Consider the following 14,926-nt stretch of genomic DNA (forward strand, 5'->3'; position numbering starts at 1 on the left):
ATAGTCAGGTACTTTTAACTCTTCAAACTGTTTATACTGGGATTTATCTCTATTTTTAAATTGGATGCTTACATTGCATTTTCTAAATTTATTAATTTTAGACAAGTTTATACTTCCTGTTACAGTAAGTTGAGCATTTAGCCCTTATAGTAGGCTTTGCTCCACCTTCTTGTATCTTTCATCATATTTATATCACAAGTTTTGGTTCAGTTAATGTTAGTTAATATTATGATTGGGATGGTATACTGTGGTGATGATGAGGATTTTCTTGGTAGCTTTTATTTCTTATAGTTTAACTGCCCCATTAAAAATTGTATAATTTCTTTATGCCTGTTGCTAGTTCTGTCCAAATGCTCCAAGAGTGTCAAAAGACCTAGTGATAATTTTCTCATTCAAATACATTCAATTTTGTTGGTTAACCTATTGTTTTTGAATCCTTGAATATCCAAAAATGTCTAAATTTTATCCTCGTGTGTGAATAATAGTTTGGCTCAATTTAGATTTTAGTTGAAGATCATTTTTCTTAAAAAATTTTTAAGACGTTACTCCCTTAAAAACAAAAAAACTTCCAGGGACTTCCTGGTGGTCCACTGGTTAAGAATTTGCCTGCCAACAGGGGGACATGAGTTCAGTCCCTGGTTGGGAAGATTCCACATGCCTTGGAGCAGCTGAGCCCGGGTGCCAAAGCTGTGCTCTGGAGCCCGGGAGCTGCAACTCCTGAAGCCTGCGCACCTAGAGCCGTGCTCCGCAACACCAGAAGCCACCGTCATAGAAGCCTGTGCACCACAGCTAGAGGGTAGCCCCAGCTTGATGCAACTAGAGAAAAGTGCGCACACAGCAGTGAAAACCCCATGCAGCCATAAATAAATAAAAATTAAAAACAGAAAGCTCTCAAATTGAAGTACAAGCACCTCTGATTTCTAGCAGTACTGTGCCATTCGGATTTCTTCCCCTACTCCCAAAGCTTTAGGGATCCTTTTTTTCATTTCTGGAGATTTGACATTTACCAGTGTAAATGTCACTTATTGTGCTTATCTTCACTTATTGTGCTTGACCCTCCTGGATCCTTTCAAGCAAAGGCTCAGCTCAGTTTTCAAAATCTGGTTGTTGTGGTTTGTTTTTGGTGTTATACTTTTCTGTTTTCTCTGTTCTTCCTATAAGCTGGATGTTGGACCTCCTTGGCTGTTTTTCTAATTTGCTATCTCTTTTCTCTCTCTTTGACTTTATGTTTTACTATCTGAAACGTATCCTTGACTATCATACCATTTTTAAAAAATCTCATAATCTTTTAAATAAAAGCTTTATTTTAAATTTCCAAGTGCTTTGTCTTTTCTCTCTTCTGGTTTGGTCTTATGTCCTTGGCTTTGGCTTTCTGTTCACTTTTAAGAGTGAATCACTAAAAGAAAAACAGTCAAAATGGGGGGAATATGTATGTTGGGGTGTGCCTGCTGGTCGTTAAGACTGACTAGTTAGTTGGCTTTGAAGTGAAAGTTACTCAGTTGTGTCTGATTCTTTGTGACTCCATGGACTATAGCCTGACTTCCATGGCTCCTCGGTCCATGGAATTCTCCAGGCAAGAATACTGGACTGGGTTGCCATTCCCTTCTCCAGGGGATCTTCCCGATCCAGGGATTGAACGTGGGTCTCCTGCATTGCAGGCAGATTTTACCATCTGAGCCACCAGAGAAGGCTTTGAAGAAAGTCAAAGTGAGGTCGCTCAGTTGTTACCGACTCTTTGCGACCCCACAGACTGTAGCCTACCAGCCTCCTCCATCCATGGGATTTTCCAGGCAAGAGTACTAGAGTGGGCCGCCATTTCCTTCTCCAAGGGATCTTCCTGACCCAGGGATCGAACCCGAGTCTCCCTCTGCCTGGCCCTCAGGCAGATGCTTTACTGTCTGAGCCACCAGGGCTTTGAAGGGAGCTCTGTAAAACATCAACATATGAAGATCTTGGGGGCTATTAAAGTTTATCTAAGAATTCTGCTTGAAGGCTAAAGAAAGTGAGGATACTGAAAGAGGCTTACTCAATCCCGTTTTGGTTCTTATACCTCATTCTGCCATATGCTGTGCCTGGTGTCCTCAGTCCTTTTTGGTATTGATTCCGATTTTCTAGAGTAAACCTTGGATCTCTGCAGAAGGTGGATTGGGGAAGGTCTGCCTGAGGGTTTTCTGCTATCACTGCCTTCGTACTTTGCCTTACCCCAACAGTACCTGGTGCTTCCACATGCTGAAACCTTCTCAGGGGTCTCCTGCTGGACTGACTCTCCATCTCCCACTTTAACTTCACTGTTTCTGCCAGTTATTCTGCCTCCGTTAGCACTCCACCTTCTAAAATTTCATTGAAATACATTGTCCTCTGTTATGCCTTCTTTTTCTAAGGTTAATATAGTTTTATTATCATTTTAGTAGATTTTGGAAGGTAGAATCAATGTATCAGGGCCCAGGCTTTTCTAGCTGGCTCAGTGGTAAAGAATTCGCCTGCCAGTGCAGGAGACGCAGGAGATGCAGGTTCAATCTCTGGGTTGAGAAGATCCCTTAGAGGAGAAAATGGCAACTCGTTGTGGAAAATTCTGAGGACAGAGAAGCCTGGCGAGCTACAGTCCTTGGGTCACAGAGAGTTGATTATGACTGAGCCACTGAGCACACAGACACGCATATCAGGGCTGTGTAAGTTTCAAGCTCAGAGCCAGGCTTCCAGCATTCAGAACTGCAAGTGACATTGTACCTAACGTCTGAGAGCTCCTTCTTGTGTGAGAAGTACTGTGCCAGTAATGCGAACAAGATGCTGTTTGGCTATTGGTATTTTTAGGCCCAGGCAGAGCCTGCCCCTAAAAAGACAGAGTCTTGGGGCCTGCAAAGTGGCCAGACTGGTGTGCTCCAGTTCCCATGCCCTGTCGTGACTCTTGTAACCTGATGACTGAGCCCCAGGACTGTACTGCCTGGAGTGTGCTCTGGTGAGAGGGTTCAGCAGACACTGCAGGCTTTGAGGCTTCTTGGCTTCCCCCAGCTGACTTGGAGGAGAGTATCTGGTTATAGCTATAGAATTTTGAACATGCTTCTAGGATAAGCAGGCTTCTTTCCTCCTCTCTTTCTCTCCCCCACCCCCCCAAAAAAGGAGAGGGTTAAATAAAATTTTCTTGGATGATTTTTCCTGGTTCTTGGGAGATGAGCCAAGTTGTCAGAGAGCTTTTCCCATGGTGGTTCTGTCCTTCAGCCTGGGAGTGAGCTGCCTTTTTGCCTTGGGGCTGATTATTATCAGAAGTGGTGGTAGGGTTTAAGTCTGGGAGTCTGTCCAGTCAGGCTGGGGGCCGGTGGTAGGAGTAGGCCACCTGTAGCCAGTGCAGTAGAGGCTGAGCCCTAGGGACCATGTTCCAGTCCTTGAGGGTACAGCCTGGAGGGGTGGTAGTCTTCAGCCTTGCTTTTGAAGGACAGTAGCTGTTGCAGGGAATCAAAGCACAGTACACGGTGTGGGGCAGAAGGGCAGTGCCCTCAGAGCATGGGAGCCCTGAGCTGGCCGTCTACCCAGCCCAGTGATAGATGTGACGACGACACTGGGACGTGATGGACATGGTTACTGGGACAGTCAATTCCGGAGTGAGGGGGTTTGAGATTAATGATCCCTCTAGTACTCAGATACGGCAGTTTAGGAAAGGGATAATGGAGCCCTGGAGAGAAGTCATAGCAGCCAGCAAGGTGCTACCAAAGGCGCTTTTCAGAACTTCGTTCTCCACTGCAAACCCAGGGGATTTGGGCAGGAAAGGGCATGTGCTTTCATGGTGCTTCCTCACTCTGCAAGGCGGGATGAGGTCAGAGGACAGCCACACTTGCAGGTGTCTTCCCAACTTTTCTGTCCCTCCGCTGGAGCTCCCGTACCCCTCTTTGTTCTTCCTCAGGACGTCTGGCCAGAAATCTGACCCTTTCTTGCAGGCAGGTTACTTGACTGGAGGTTTGATTAGGTCAGGATTGATAAACCCCTGGATTGGGCCACTTCGGTGACTTGTCTTCTGGGGCCTGGGTCTGTCTTCTTGCCTTAATCCTTTGTTTCTTTCCCACTAGGTCACACCTCCTAATTTCTCAGTGTCACAAGTGCCCAACACTCCCAGCTGTCCCCAGGCTCACTCTGAACTGCAGGCGCTGTCCCCCAGTGAGCGGCACTGTGTGGAGACAGTGGTCAACATGGGCTACTCATACGAGTGTGTCTTGAGAGCCATGAAGAAGAAAGGAGAGAATATCGAGCAGGTGAGTGGTTGGCCAGCCACAGGGCCAGGGGCAGGGGAGAGGTCCCCGATCTCGGGAGCTGGAAGTGTCCTGCCTCTGTCCTAGAGTCCCTCACTCACAGCACCATTGTCTTTTCCTGTGATTAGGGAGGGCGGGCAGGACTCAGGGGGGGCTTTGTTGGGGGTTTCCAGCAGCGCTTGTGTTTTGGGGGCTGCTTTGGGACCTGGGCTGAGGGACAGACTTGGGAGTCCTGGAGTTGAGGACTACCCTATCCAGTTACCCCCTTCTCTGCTTCTCCTGAGGCAGTGGCAGAATAGGCTTGAGGTATGGTTAGATGTCTTCTTCCACAAATGTCTATCCTGTCAGAAGCACCCAGGCAGTTCTAATCTAGGGTACTGGAGCCCTAAGCCTTGGGGGCACTTTCTGACTTGGGTGGTTTCTTAGGAGAATATCCTGCCCAGGCTATGGGGTTGACGTCAGTTGGGAGATGTGAGTTGGCTGTGACAGGAACTCTTTTGAAGACTGTCAATGCATATTTAGAAGGGTGTGTCTATCAGCAGATAGTCACTGAGGTCCTGCTGTGTTGGACACAGTTCAAGGTACAAAGTCAAGTCCTATCCAGGATGTAACAGTCAAGGTGGGAAGCAGACGTGTTGATCTGTGTAAGACTTTTGGGAAGCACAGAAAACAGTGGTAGTAGGTGCTAAACTCTTTGTTTTCTTAGATTCTCGACTATCTCTTTGCACATGGACAGCTCTGTGAGAAGGGCTTCGACCCTCTTTTGGTGGAAGAGGCTCTAGAAATGCAGCAGTGTTCAGAGGAAAAGGTAGGCGCCTCCATGCTTCATGGGAACCCTCTGGAAAGAAGGGACAAAGCAGTCTGTCTTGGGGGCACTCCTATTCCACAGCCTTCATCCCTCCCGTTGACTGTAGGCAGAACTAGTTGGAGCAAGAATCTCCCGTGTCCAGACAGGCATGTGGATGTTTGGCTCACATGGAAGTATCAGGTTGAAGACCGTCAAAGATCCCAGGGAAGGGATGGAAAAAAATGACTTGGGCAAAAGCCATACTTTCGGATGATGGGGGAGATGGCTAGTCATTTTGCCTAGGCTGGATGGGAGCATGGATGTGGATGGTGGGACCTGAATGAAGGTCGGTAAGATTTGGGTCCTGGCTGTGGCATCAACCTGTCTTCCTCCATGGCCCTCCTCTGCTTGCTCAGGGACCTGAGAGGCTCCGGCAAGGATGCCCTCCCGAGCAGCCCCTTAGGCGTGTATTTTGCCGCTCAGCTGTACTATGTGGCCAGAACCCTTTCTTGAATCTGTATTCTCTTACTTCTCTTTAGATGATGGAATTTCTTCAGTTAATGAGCAAATTTAAGGAAATGGGCTTTGAACTGAAAGATATTAAGGAAGCTCTGCTATTACACAACAACGACCAGGACAGTGCTCTGGAAGACCTCATGGCTCGGGCGGGAGCCAGCTGAGATGAGGCCCTGCCACGGCCCTGCCACAGAACCACCCCTGCAGGAGGCCCTGAGGAGCCCACCTGTGGGGAAGGAGAAGGGGCACACTTCCGGATTTTCTTTTGGGGGTGGAAGGTCAGGTGTGGAGACTGTGCTTGCCAAGTCTCTACAAGCCTAGGTCCTGAGCTGGGGAGAAAGTGGGTAAGATTTGGGCATGCACATGCCCCCAGAACTGTCCTGGCTCCTTCCATATTAAAAGTATTTGTATCCTGAGAAGTGTCCTTCCCGCCTTGGCCCTCCAGATTGACTTCTCTGGTCTTTTTGGGATCTGTATGGCTTCAGCCGAAACCTGACCCAGCTGCCAGAAGGAGCTGGGGAGGAGGAGGTGGTGGGGCCAGACTCAGTGCTGCTTCGGGGCTAGATGTTCCCTCGTCCGCAAGAGTGGGCTGACCTCTAATCCAAGTTGAGTGCAATTGAAAGGTTCTTCCAGGGTTTTGTTTTTTCCCCTTTTAACAATGTCACTTAGTGTGACACTGGTTCTGCAGTGTCTCTGAGGTGCAGAGAATGCCCTTTACCCCTTGGGGCCCTGAGTTTGCCTTTTCTGCCAGGCAGTTACCACACTTCCCTGCCCCAGCCTGTTTCTTTTGGCCTGGTTTGGACTACAATCTTCTGCTACCCAGGATTTTAGAGCCCCCAACTCTAGGAAGCAGTCGTCAGTTTAAGGAATCATTTGTCCCTTCCCAGCACATCAAGCAGGGAAAAAGCAGGCCATGATTTAGTCCCCCAGCACTAACTCCACCTCAGTTCTCCCTGGAGAACAGCCTCTCCCTCCGGCCCCTGCTCTAGGACGACACAACGAATAACACCTAGTCATAGAAATCAGTCTCTTTGGTTTGTTTTGTATTATGTTGTACATCATTAAAGATCTAAATACAAAGGATATACAGTCTTGATGAATCTAAAGTAATTTGCTAACTATTTTGATTCTTCAGAGAGAACTACTAATAAAAATCTAAAAGGTATATCCTGTTGTGATGATTTATTGCCAAGGAATGTTTCGCTGCAGGGTGGAGGTTAGTGAGTGGTAAGCGGATTTGCTGGGGATGGAACAGAAGCTAACCATTTTGTGTCATTTCACTCCTTTCTTCCAATTCTTAGGCCTGTGTAACCCAGGTTTTTGGTTTGCAAAGGCAGGCCTAGATACAAGGGTCTGTTTAAACCTGACCTAGCTCGGTCTCTGGGTTAAGGACATAGACATGTGCCTTCCTGCAAGACTGACTGTGGAAGTGAGACAGGCTGGGCCTTTGGGGGAGACACTCAGAAGTAAGGAATAAGTCCCTTGTCCTGTGAGCAGCATCAGGCATATTTATGTGTTGCACAGGTAGGACGGGGATTCAGACTGCTTCACTAGCTCTCAGTGGTGCTGTTGTATTCAATGGCACTAGATTTATCCCAGCTTCTTGTCCTTAGTTGTAATACTCTCTCTCCCACAGTCCTCCCTGTGCTCTTGGCTTGGATGGGTCTCTAATTTTTGTAGTGATGATGTGAGGATACAGAACCTTTGGGCTGGGAAGCAGTAAGCTGGAAAGAGGCCGCCCTCTGATGGTCAGATGAGGCATGGCCATTGTCTCAGCCAGTTAGCCTGTCTTCTGGCCTTTAAAATTAATTAAACCCTTCTTTTAAAATTTGTAGAAGTTATCCTTTAACTTCTACAAGAGGTCAAAATTCCATATGAAAATGGGTGTCAGGGCCAAGGCTTTGACATGTGAATCTCAACTTGATCCAAGGTGGCCTTGGTAAGTAATTGACTACCTGGTGTTTCTTTTTTTTTTCATGTTTTGTATTTTTTAATAAAGTTTGTAATCCAATGGACACACAAAACAAAACTGCGCTGAGAAAAACAGTTTCATAAATTAATAAGTGTTAGGAAGTTGAGGGAGAGGTCAAGGTCACAGGAAGAAGGGAAGCCAGTCTTTTTGTGTGTGACACTTCCAAATTGTATGGGTACCTGGTATTTCTTAAGCTTCTTTCTGCTAAAAAGATACACAGCAAACAACTCACATGAAGGGGTGCATGTATGTGTGTAAAACTGCTTTCGAGTCTCACTGGCCAGAGCACTTACTGCCAAGGCACTGAACACAGGCCACTGAAAGGGCGAGCAGATGGCCAGGGCGACCCTGGATAAAGGTGAGGCTAGGAGATGGACTTGCCTGAGATACTCCAGCCATTCGGCTATTCTGTCGGGGAGTGCGGTGAGTGAGGACTCACAGATAGCACTTAGGAATATGATGCAGGCAGATGGTCTCAGCAAAAGGCAGAGATTGGAAAAGAATGCAGTGGTGCGAGCGCCCTCTTCCGTCTAAATACTGGGTTGCAGGGAGGGAGGGGAACTGGAAGCAAAAGACCTGTCCCACATCTGCTCCTGTTAAAGACATTGAGTTACGGTTTATTCATTTTACATTTTCAGAAGCTAACCTCCCGAGGGCTGGTGGGGCAGATCTCACCCAGCCCCCACCCACTAGCACCAGCGTTTATAGTTTTTGACCAAGTAGTCCTGGAGGAAGGCACAGAATCCGGCTGGTAAAACCTCTAGGCTCAGCATGTTCTCTCCCCTAGCTTGCGACCTCCAATCTATAAGTTACCGCTGACCAGCCCGGCCCCCCCATCCTCAGACCCCCAAATTCAGAAACATCTACAGGGTTATTAGCCCCAACTGTGTTTCCACAAAGGGTCAGTAATGCAAATCTTCAACCCCAAAGAAAAGGGAGAGACCTATTAGAAGTTGTTCAGGCTCATCTGTCCTTCCCGGCAGAAGCCCCTGTGCTTGGAACTGGACAGATGCTCGCTCTGAGAGAGGAGCTCACCAGCCCAGGCCATGAGCGGTGAGGGAGAGACCAGCATGGGTGGGACAAGGGAGTGGGTGCCGAGATCTGCAGGGGGACCTGGTGGAGGCCCCTCCAGCTCTTGAGAGCCCAGCCACCCCATACCAACTCCACTCTAAGACACCGCTGTCCTCTCGGGGCTTGCAGCTGGCTTGTGGCAGGCCAGGTATAGCTGTAGCTGGCTCCTCAGACTCTGGATGCACTTGGACTTCAGAACCATGATTTCATCTAGCTGGATCACAAAACCTTCAAAATCCTGAGAAAGGAAACAAAGGTCAAACGGAGCTTCTGCTGTTACTGGCCCTCTGTCATATCTGCTTTTCTAATCCCTTCTCTTGCAGGAGGATTTCAGAGCCCAGGCCCTTCCTCCAGTTGGAAAACCTGAAGGATAGTCACCATGGCATAGGGTGGGCCCACTTCTCTACAGAGAGAGGTATCTGCAGGGCAAAAGGGTGTTTTTGTAGAAGTACCTCTGGTCTGCATAAGGCAAGTCACTGTTACGATCACAGGGAGGGGCCTCCAACAAGCCACTAGGAAGGCAGAATGGCAAGGAGAGAGGCTGGAAACACTGACCTGGGAATGCGGAGTGTCACACCATCTCCCACCTGTCCTCGCGCCCCTCAAGCCAGCTCAGAGGAGTGGCAAGAGAAGGCTCAAAGCCTCCACAAAGCTACAGTGTGGCAGCAGAGCCTTTCTGAACACACTGCAGGAAACAGGGATGACTATCTAACTAGCTGGACTTCCCTGGTGGCTCCGTGGTAAAGAACAGGCCTGCCAATTCAGGAGACGTGGGTTCAGTCCCTGGGTCGGGACGATCCCCTGGAGAAGGAAATGGCAACTTAACTCCAGTATTCTTACCTGGAGAATTCCATGGACAGAGGAGCCTGGTAGGCAACAGTCCATGGGGCTGCCAAAGAGTCAGACATGACTTAGTGACTAAATAATGTCAAACTAGCTGCAGGCTAAGTCCCAAGAGCCCTGGAGGCTCCAGCCAAGACCACTTACAGTAGGAGCCAGCTGGCTCATCAGGGTCTCCTCCTTGAAGCCCAACTCAGCCATTTCATCCAGCTGTTCCTGGTGTGCTTGGATGACCACCTGCCTGGGAAGCAGAGGGGATGCTGTGAGCCTTGGGCCTCCCATCTCTCATGGGCAGCTTTTTGGAACTGAGCCTCATTTCTAGGCCAGGAGCTGCTTCTTTCCAAAGAGGTCGAGGCTTTGATGGGAACGAGCTCCCCACCATCTCCTGCCTCTTCACCCGTTCTTTTCAGGGCTTGTCAAGGGACTAGGGAGTAGTTATGAGGTACTGGGAAGAGACAGTGGCTTTGGGAGCTGCCCCCTAGGGCCTCCCGGGTTCACTGAGACAGGGCTGGATGCTGCTTCTCCTCCGCAGGAGCTGCTCACAGCTTCCCTGCACAGAAGCTAAAGGCTGTGCCACTGCAGCTGGCACGTGGCACAAGGTAGAGCCTGCCACCTAGCCTGTGGGCATTTCTCCTCTGTGGGGAGTTCAGGGACCAGAGCAAGGGGGTCTGGGCTAGAGGCTGGAGGATCTGCCTTCTGTCACACCCCCCTGATGGGTAGAGACCACACAACAGCATGATTGTCCTTTGGCTCTAGGTGGGCTCCTGCCCTGGACATCCCTGCATGCCCTTCTCTTTGCCCAAGGCCCAGGCCAAGCCCCAGTGAGCAGGCAGACAGCTGGCCCTGGGAATCAGGAGCCAGAGTGGAGGGCTGCGGCCTCACAGAGAAGCATCTGTCACCACCCTGCCCTCCTGCGCCTCTAGCCCTCGACCCTCGCTCCTTTCACCTCCTCCAAGGCTGTGTCATTCTGCTGCACCATCCAGCCTCCTCTGGGGACAGCAGCACAGTCAGCAGCCGGTTTCCCACCTTTGCCATCCTGGAAGGTGCCTAGAATGCTGTGGCTCTGGGGGCACAGGCTGCTGCTGCTGTGTCCTGGGACAGCACTTCCAGGAATACATACCCACCAGAATGAAGAGGATTCTGGTCTCATCTCGGGTCTCAGGCTTGGTCACGGGATCAGATCTTCCCTTCTCTCCCTCACATCTAGCTTTCCCAGGCTGAGGGCCCATCCTCCCTGGCAGGCCTGCTCCAATACATTTTACTCCTACTGCTCATGTCAGATGCATCTAGGCAGGCTCCCTTGAAAAGGTGGACAAACAGCCTGTCTCTGAGCCAACCGTAGCTATTCCCAGGACAGAACAATAAGCTGGCATGGGAGTAGGGATGCCAGAGGGCCCGAGTCTAGGTAGGAGAGTCCAACTTACTGTGCATGTCCTAGGGCAGGCTGACGGAGTGTCCCGGCGGTCTCGGGAGAGCAGCTGGCCGCCAGGGGAGAGCCTGGCCTTGCTAAGGACCTTGGGATTGGCCTATGTTTGAGCCATGCAATGTCCTCTTTGTAGCAAGACAGTGTGATGGGGTCTGTGGAGAAACCCAGTTCCGGCCAACTGGGCCCAGTCGGCTGCTTTCTCTCCTGGGCCCTGGGCTGGTCAGCCACATCACTATTTCCAGCTCGGGGGGTGAGTGTAGGCCCAGCGTGGGGTCCTCCAGGATGTAAGGTGAGGAAGGGCTTTCCCAGGAAACCCTGGGAGCCGTCCAGCTCTGTCTCAGCATTGGCATCACGGTGCCCCCGGAAGAAGAGTGTGGTCCCTCTGCTCTGGCAGGCCTCCCCCGGGTCAGCCTCCCCGCTGGGCAGCTCGTCAGGTGGGCGCTGACGGATGGGTGATGGGGACAGAGCTGGAAGACTGCCCCCAGGCTTGTCGTCGGGGGGAGATGAGGAGAGCCACAGGTGCTCGGTTGCCGAAGACGTTGGCAGGACTGCCTCTGGATCACCCGATGACACTGTGTGGCCCATTGCTGGCCCCTCTGTGTCCACTGCCACGAGACCATGCGCAGTTCCAGCCTGGGCTGGCTGCTCCCAGGAAGGAGCCCCCCCATCATCCAGGCTCTCCAGGAGGGACATGGTGAGTGGAGCCATCAGTCCAGAAGCATACTCGGAGCATGTGCCTAATTCACCTTTAGAGTCGTCTCCTTGGAAAGGGTTACTGTTTTTCATTGTTCTCGTCTCCAGAATTGGGCTGTCCTCACTGACTTCTCTCAGGGGTGTGCTCACTGTGTCTTTCTGGTCTGGGGATCCAGGAACTGCGATGTGGGATAGTGAGCAAGTGAAACCATCTTCCTCCAGGGATGGCAAGCTGCCCTCGGCCTGTCCAGGAACCTCACTTCTGAAGGCTTCCTGTCTGAGGTCAAAAGCAGGGCCGCCACCCCTTTCCCGATCATATACAGAGTCTACCTGTGAGCAGTAAGACTTCCCTGCCAGGTCTTCTCTGGGAGAAGGCCCTGAGGAGTCTAAGTCCTCCTCTCCACTCCAGTCCAAGGGCACCTGACCTGGGCTGTGGCCGTGATCGAGCGCTATCCTTCTGTGGCCTGCGGGGTCCCTGGAGTACACCCAGCTTCTAGTTACACCCTCCTCGTCACCATCTGGGCTGAAAAACAGACTCTGCTGCCTTTCAGCCACCTGCTCCTCAGGACCTTGCTCCCTCTGATGAAGGAAGAACGAGCCTTCGCTGTTCTCCGGGCTCTTTCCCTGCTTTGTGGTCCTTTGACAGGAGGCGTGTGAAAAAGAATCTTCACTGAAGTCGCTGTCATCAGGGTCCTCGGCTTGGGGGACTTGGGCTCCATCCTGACTCTCAGCACGATGAGGGTGGAAGGGAGGAGGGATGTCACTCTGGAGCTGTCCCTCTGGGGGCCGGGACCGGCATAAAAACCTTTCCAGGGGTTGGTACTGTAACTTCTGCTGGAGGAGAGGTGGCTGCTGGAACTGCTGGTGGTAAAAGCGCAAATGCTCCTCCCTTGCCTCCTGCTGCACAGGGATGTTGTTGGTCCAAGCTTCAGAGGCAGGCCAGCTCAGCGCACCCACCTTGCTGCCCTGACCGTACTCCACTAAGCGCTGGACGCTGCCAAAGGAGAGCTCGCCTCGAGACACAAGCTGCTTCTGCACGGGCTGCACAGTCTGCACTCTCTTGCACCGGGAGGGCGGCTTACCACGGACCAGGTCCCCTCCCGGGCCTGGCGCCCTGCTTCCCCAGCCTAGGGGGGTTTTGTTGCCAATTGGGTTTTTCTCAGAGCATAATGCAGCTGATTCTTCTGCCCTTTTTATGGCTACATGTCCAGACAGCATGGTTCCTTTGCTAGAGCTAGTCTGAATGACCCACTCTCGGGGAGGACTCCCTTGAGAGCCACCCTCTCTGCCAGGAACCTTAGGTACAGAAGCAAAAGGGATATTGGCTGGGTGACTAGCCAGAGGATGGGCCTTCCCTCTCATGGAGCCAGATGGCACTGTGAGAGGCTGCTGAAGCCCCAGCTTGACTTTTTTGGGAGAATATTTGTCCCCTGGCAAGGCCACAGGAGAGCTCTGAATTCGTTTTGGAGAAGCGTTAGAAGAATTTCCAGATGTTCGATTTCGACTGTTAGCTGGAGTGCAACATTTAATGCCTTTCTTTAGTTCTTTGACCCTGTAAATGACCATTTTATGTTAATGTACATTCCTGTAATTCCCTTCCTATAGCTTTCAGAGAAAACAAAAACCAAAAAAAAGTATTACAAGAACTGGGAATTATTTTTTTATCTGGGAGACAATAAAGGAAAGAATAAAGTGGATATTCTATTTCAACATGAAATACGTCGCTTTACTTGAACAAAGATCAGCGTCTTCTCTGAGGATGTTAGCATGCATCCAATATTCCATGATCAGGAGAGTGTTTGAAATACCACAGATCCATGTGAGAGACAGGCCAGAGGAGCTGGTTTCAGAACTTATGTCCATGCAGGGCCCATACTACATTTCCTAAAGATCAGCCCATTCAGGAGCCATGTGTCTACTCCTCACCTACTATTCCATAATCAGAGCCTTTTTTTCCTGCAAACCACCTCCTTTTAGGTGTCTCTGAAAAAATGAGTTCCCTCCAACCTGCTGGGCACTTCAAGCAGCAAAAGCTCTCAGAAATAAGTAGGCTTATGCTAATTCCATGAAGGTGGAACGACCTGTCTGTCCCCAGGGTTTCCACCTCAGCACTAAGCGGTGTCTGGGCTCAGACCATTCTTTGTTGTGGGGAGCTGTCTTGTGCCTGCGGGATGTTTAGCAACTTCCTTGGCTTCTACCTTGATCATAGCAACCTTTCTTTCCTGTCACAACAATCAAAATTGTCTCCAGACATTGCCAAACGTCCTCTGGGAGGCAAAAATTGGCCCCTAGATAGAGAAATAAGAGAGCCATGCTCTATTCTACAAGGGAATTTTAGAGAACATGGAAAAATCCAGAATTAAGTCTGCTAGGATTGAGTTGCCAAGATCAGAGTCTCTCACTCTGTCATACCTAAAACAAAATAAAAGCAGTGGAAGAATTTGGATTTACAAGGAGACATCAAGTAAAATGTGACTCTGCAGTGGCTTGCTTGTAGATTCTGTGTTGAAATCCCTTATGGAGGGAGTTGTACTTCTGCCTGGGAGCTCTCAGAAAATGTCTTTTCCATTGTTTTGGTTTTAATCCACTTAGTAGTAGCCAAATGACCCCTCTGGCCATTTCTGAAAACCAAGATAGTAAACCTGACACTGAGACTTGACTTCCTTTCAGGTCTGAGAGGCAGGGAAGCAGATAACAGTGAGCAAAGAGACAAAGGACAGGACTAAAGTCATGACTAAGTCACTAAGTCAATAACCTCAGATATGCAGATGACACCACCCTTATGGCAGAAAGTGAAGAACTAAAGAGCCTCTTGATGAAAATGAAAGAGGAGAGTGAAAAAGTTGGCTTAAAGCTCAACATTCAGAAAACTAAGATCATGGCATCTGGTCCCATCACTTCACGGCAAATAGATGGGGAAATGGTGGAAACAGTGTCAGACTTTATTTTTCTGGGCTCCAAAATCACTGCAGATGGTGACTGCAGCCATGAAATTAAAAGATGCTGACTCCTTGGAAGGAAAGTTATGACCAATCTAGACAGCATATTAAAAAGCAGAGACATTACTTTGCCAACAAAGGTCCGTCTTGTCAAGGCTATGCTTTTTCCAGTAGTCATGTATGGATGTGAGAGTTGAACTTCCAAAGAAAACTGAGCGCAGAAGAATTGATGCTTTTGAACTGTGGTGTTGGAGAAGACTCTTGAGAGTCCCTTGGGCTGCAAGGAGATCCAACCAGTCCATCCTAAAGGAGATCAGTCCTGGGTGTTCATTGGAAGGACTGATGTTAAAGCTGAAACTCCAATACTTTGGCCACCTGATGTGAAGAGCTGACTCACTGGAAAAGACTCTGATGCTGGGAAAGATTGAAGATGGGAGAAGGGGA

General features: G+C 49.8%; 2 protein-coding genes across 16 annotated transcripts in view; one reads left to right on the forward strand and one right to left on the reverse strand.

Annotated features, from left to right (window-relative positions):
- Positions 1 to 6,706, forward strand: part of UBAP1 (ubiquitin associated protein 1) — a 69,906-nt gene extending 63,200 nt beyond the window's left edge. For all 13 annotated transcript variants that reach the window (XM_086416653.1, XM_086416660.1, XM_086416656.1 and 10 more), the window contains 3 exons: positions 4,059 to 4,241; positions 4,945 to 5,046; positions 5,565 to 6,706. In XM_086416653.1, the coding sequence (XP_086272779.1) occupies positions 4,059 to 4,241; positions 4,945 to 5,046; positions 5,565 to 5,705 (426 nt within the window). In that variant the 3' untranslated portion in view covers positions 5,706 to 6,706. The remainder of the gene's footprint in view (positions 1 to 4,058; positions 4,242 to 4,944; positions 5,047 to 5,564) is intronic.
- Positions 6,707 to 7,502: 796 nt separating this feature from the next.
- KIF24 (kinesin family member 24) overlaps positions 7,503 to 14,926 on the reverse strand; it is a 73,005-nt gene continuing 65,581 nt past the window's right edge. For all 3 annotated transcript variants that reach the window (XM_086416639.1, XM_086416638.1, XM_086416641.1), the window contains 3 exons: positions 10,849 to 13,095; positions 9,572 to 9,665; positions 7,503 to 8,822 (listed from right to left, as the gene is read on the reverse strand). In XM_086416639.1, the coding sequence (XP_086272765.1) occupies positions 8,682 to 8,822; positions 9,572 to 9,665; positions 10,849 to 13,095 (2,482 nt within the window). In that variant the 3' untranslated portion in view covers positions 7,503 to 8,681. The remainder of the gene's footprint in view (positions 8,823 to 9,571; positions 9,666 to 10,848; positions 13,096 to 14,926) is intronic.

The sequence above is a fragment of the Bos grunniens genome, chromosome 8 (assembly GCF_055505025.1).
Source record: "Bos grunniens cultivar Pamir isolate PY7600 chromosome 8, Bosgru_T2T1.0, whole genome shotgun sequence".
NCBI classification, from domain to species: Eukaryota; Metazoa; Chordata; class Mammalia; order Artiodactyla; family Bovidae; genus Bos; species Bos grunniens.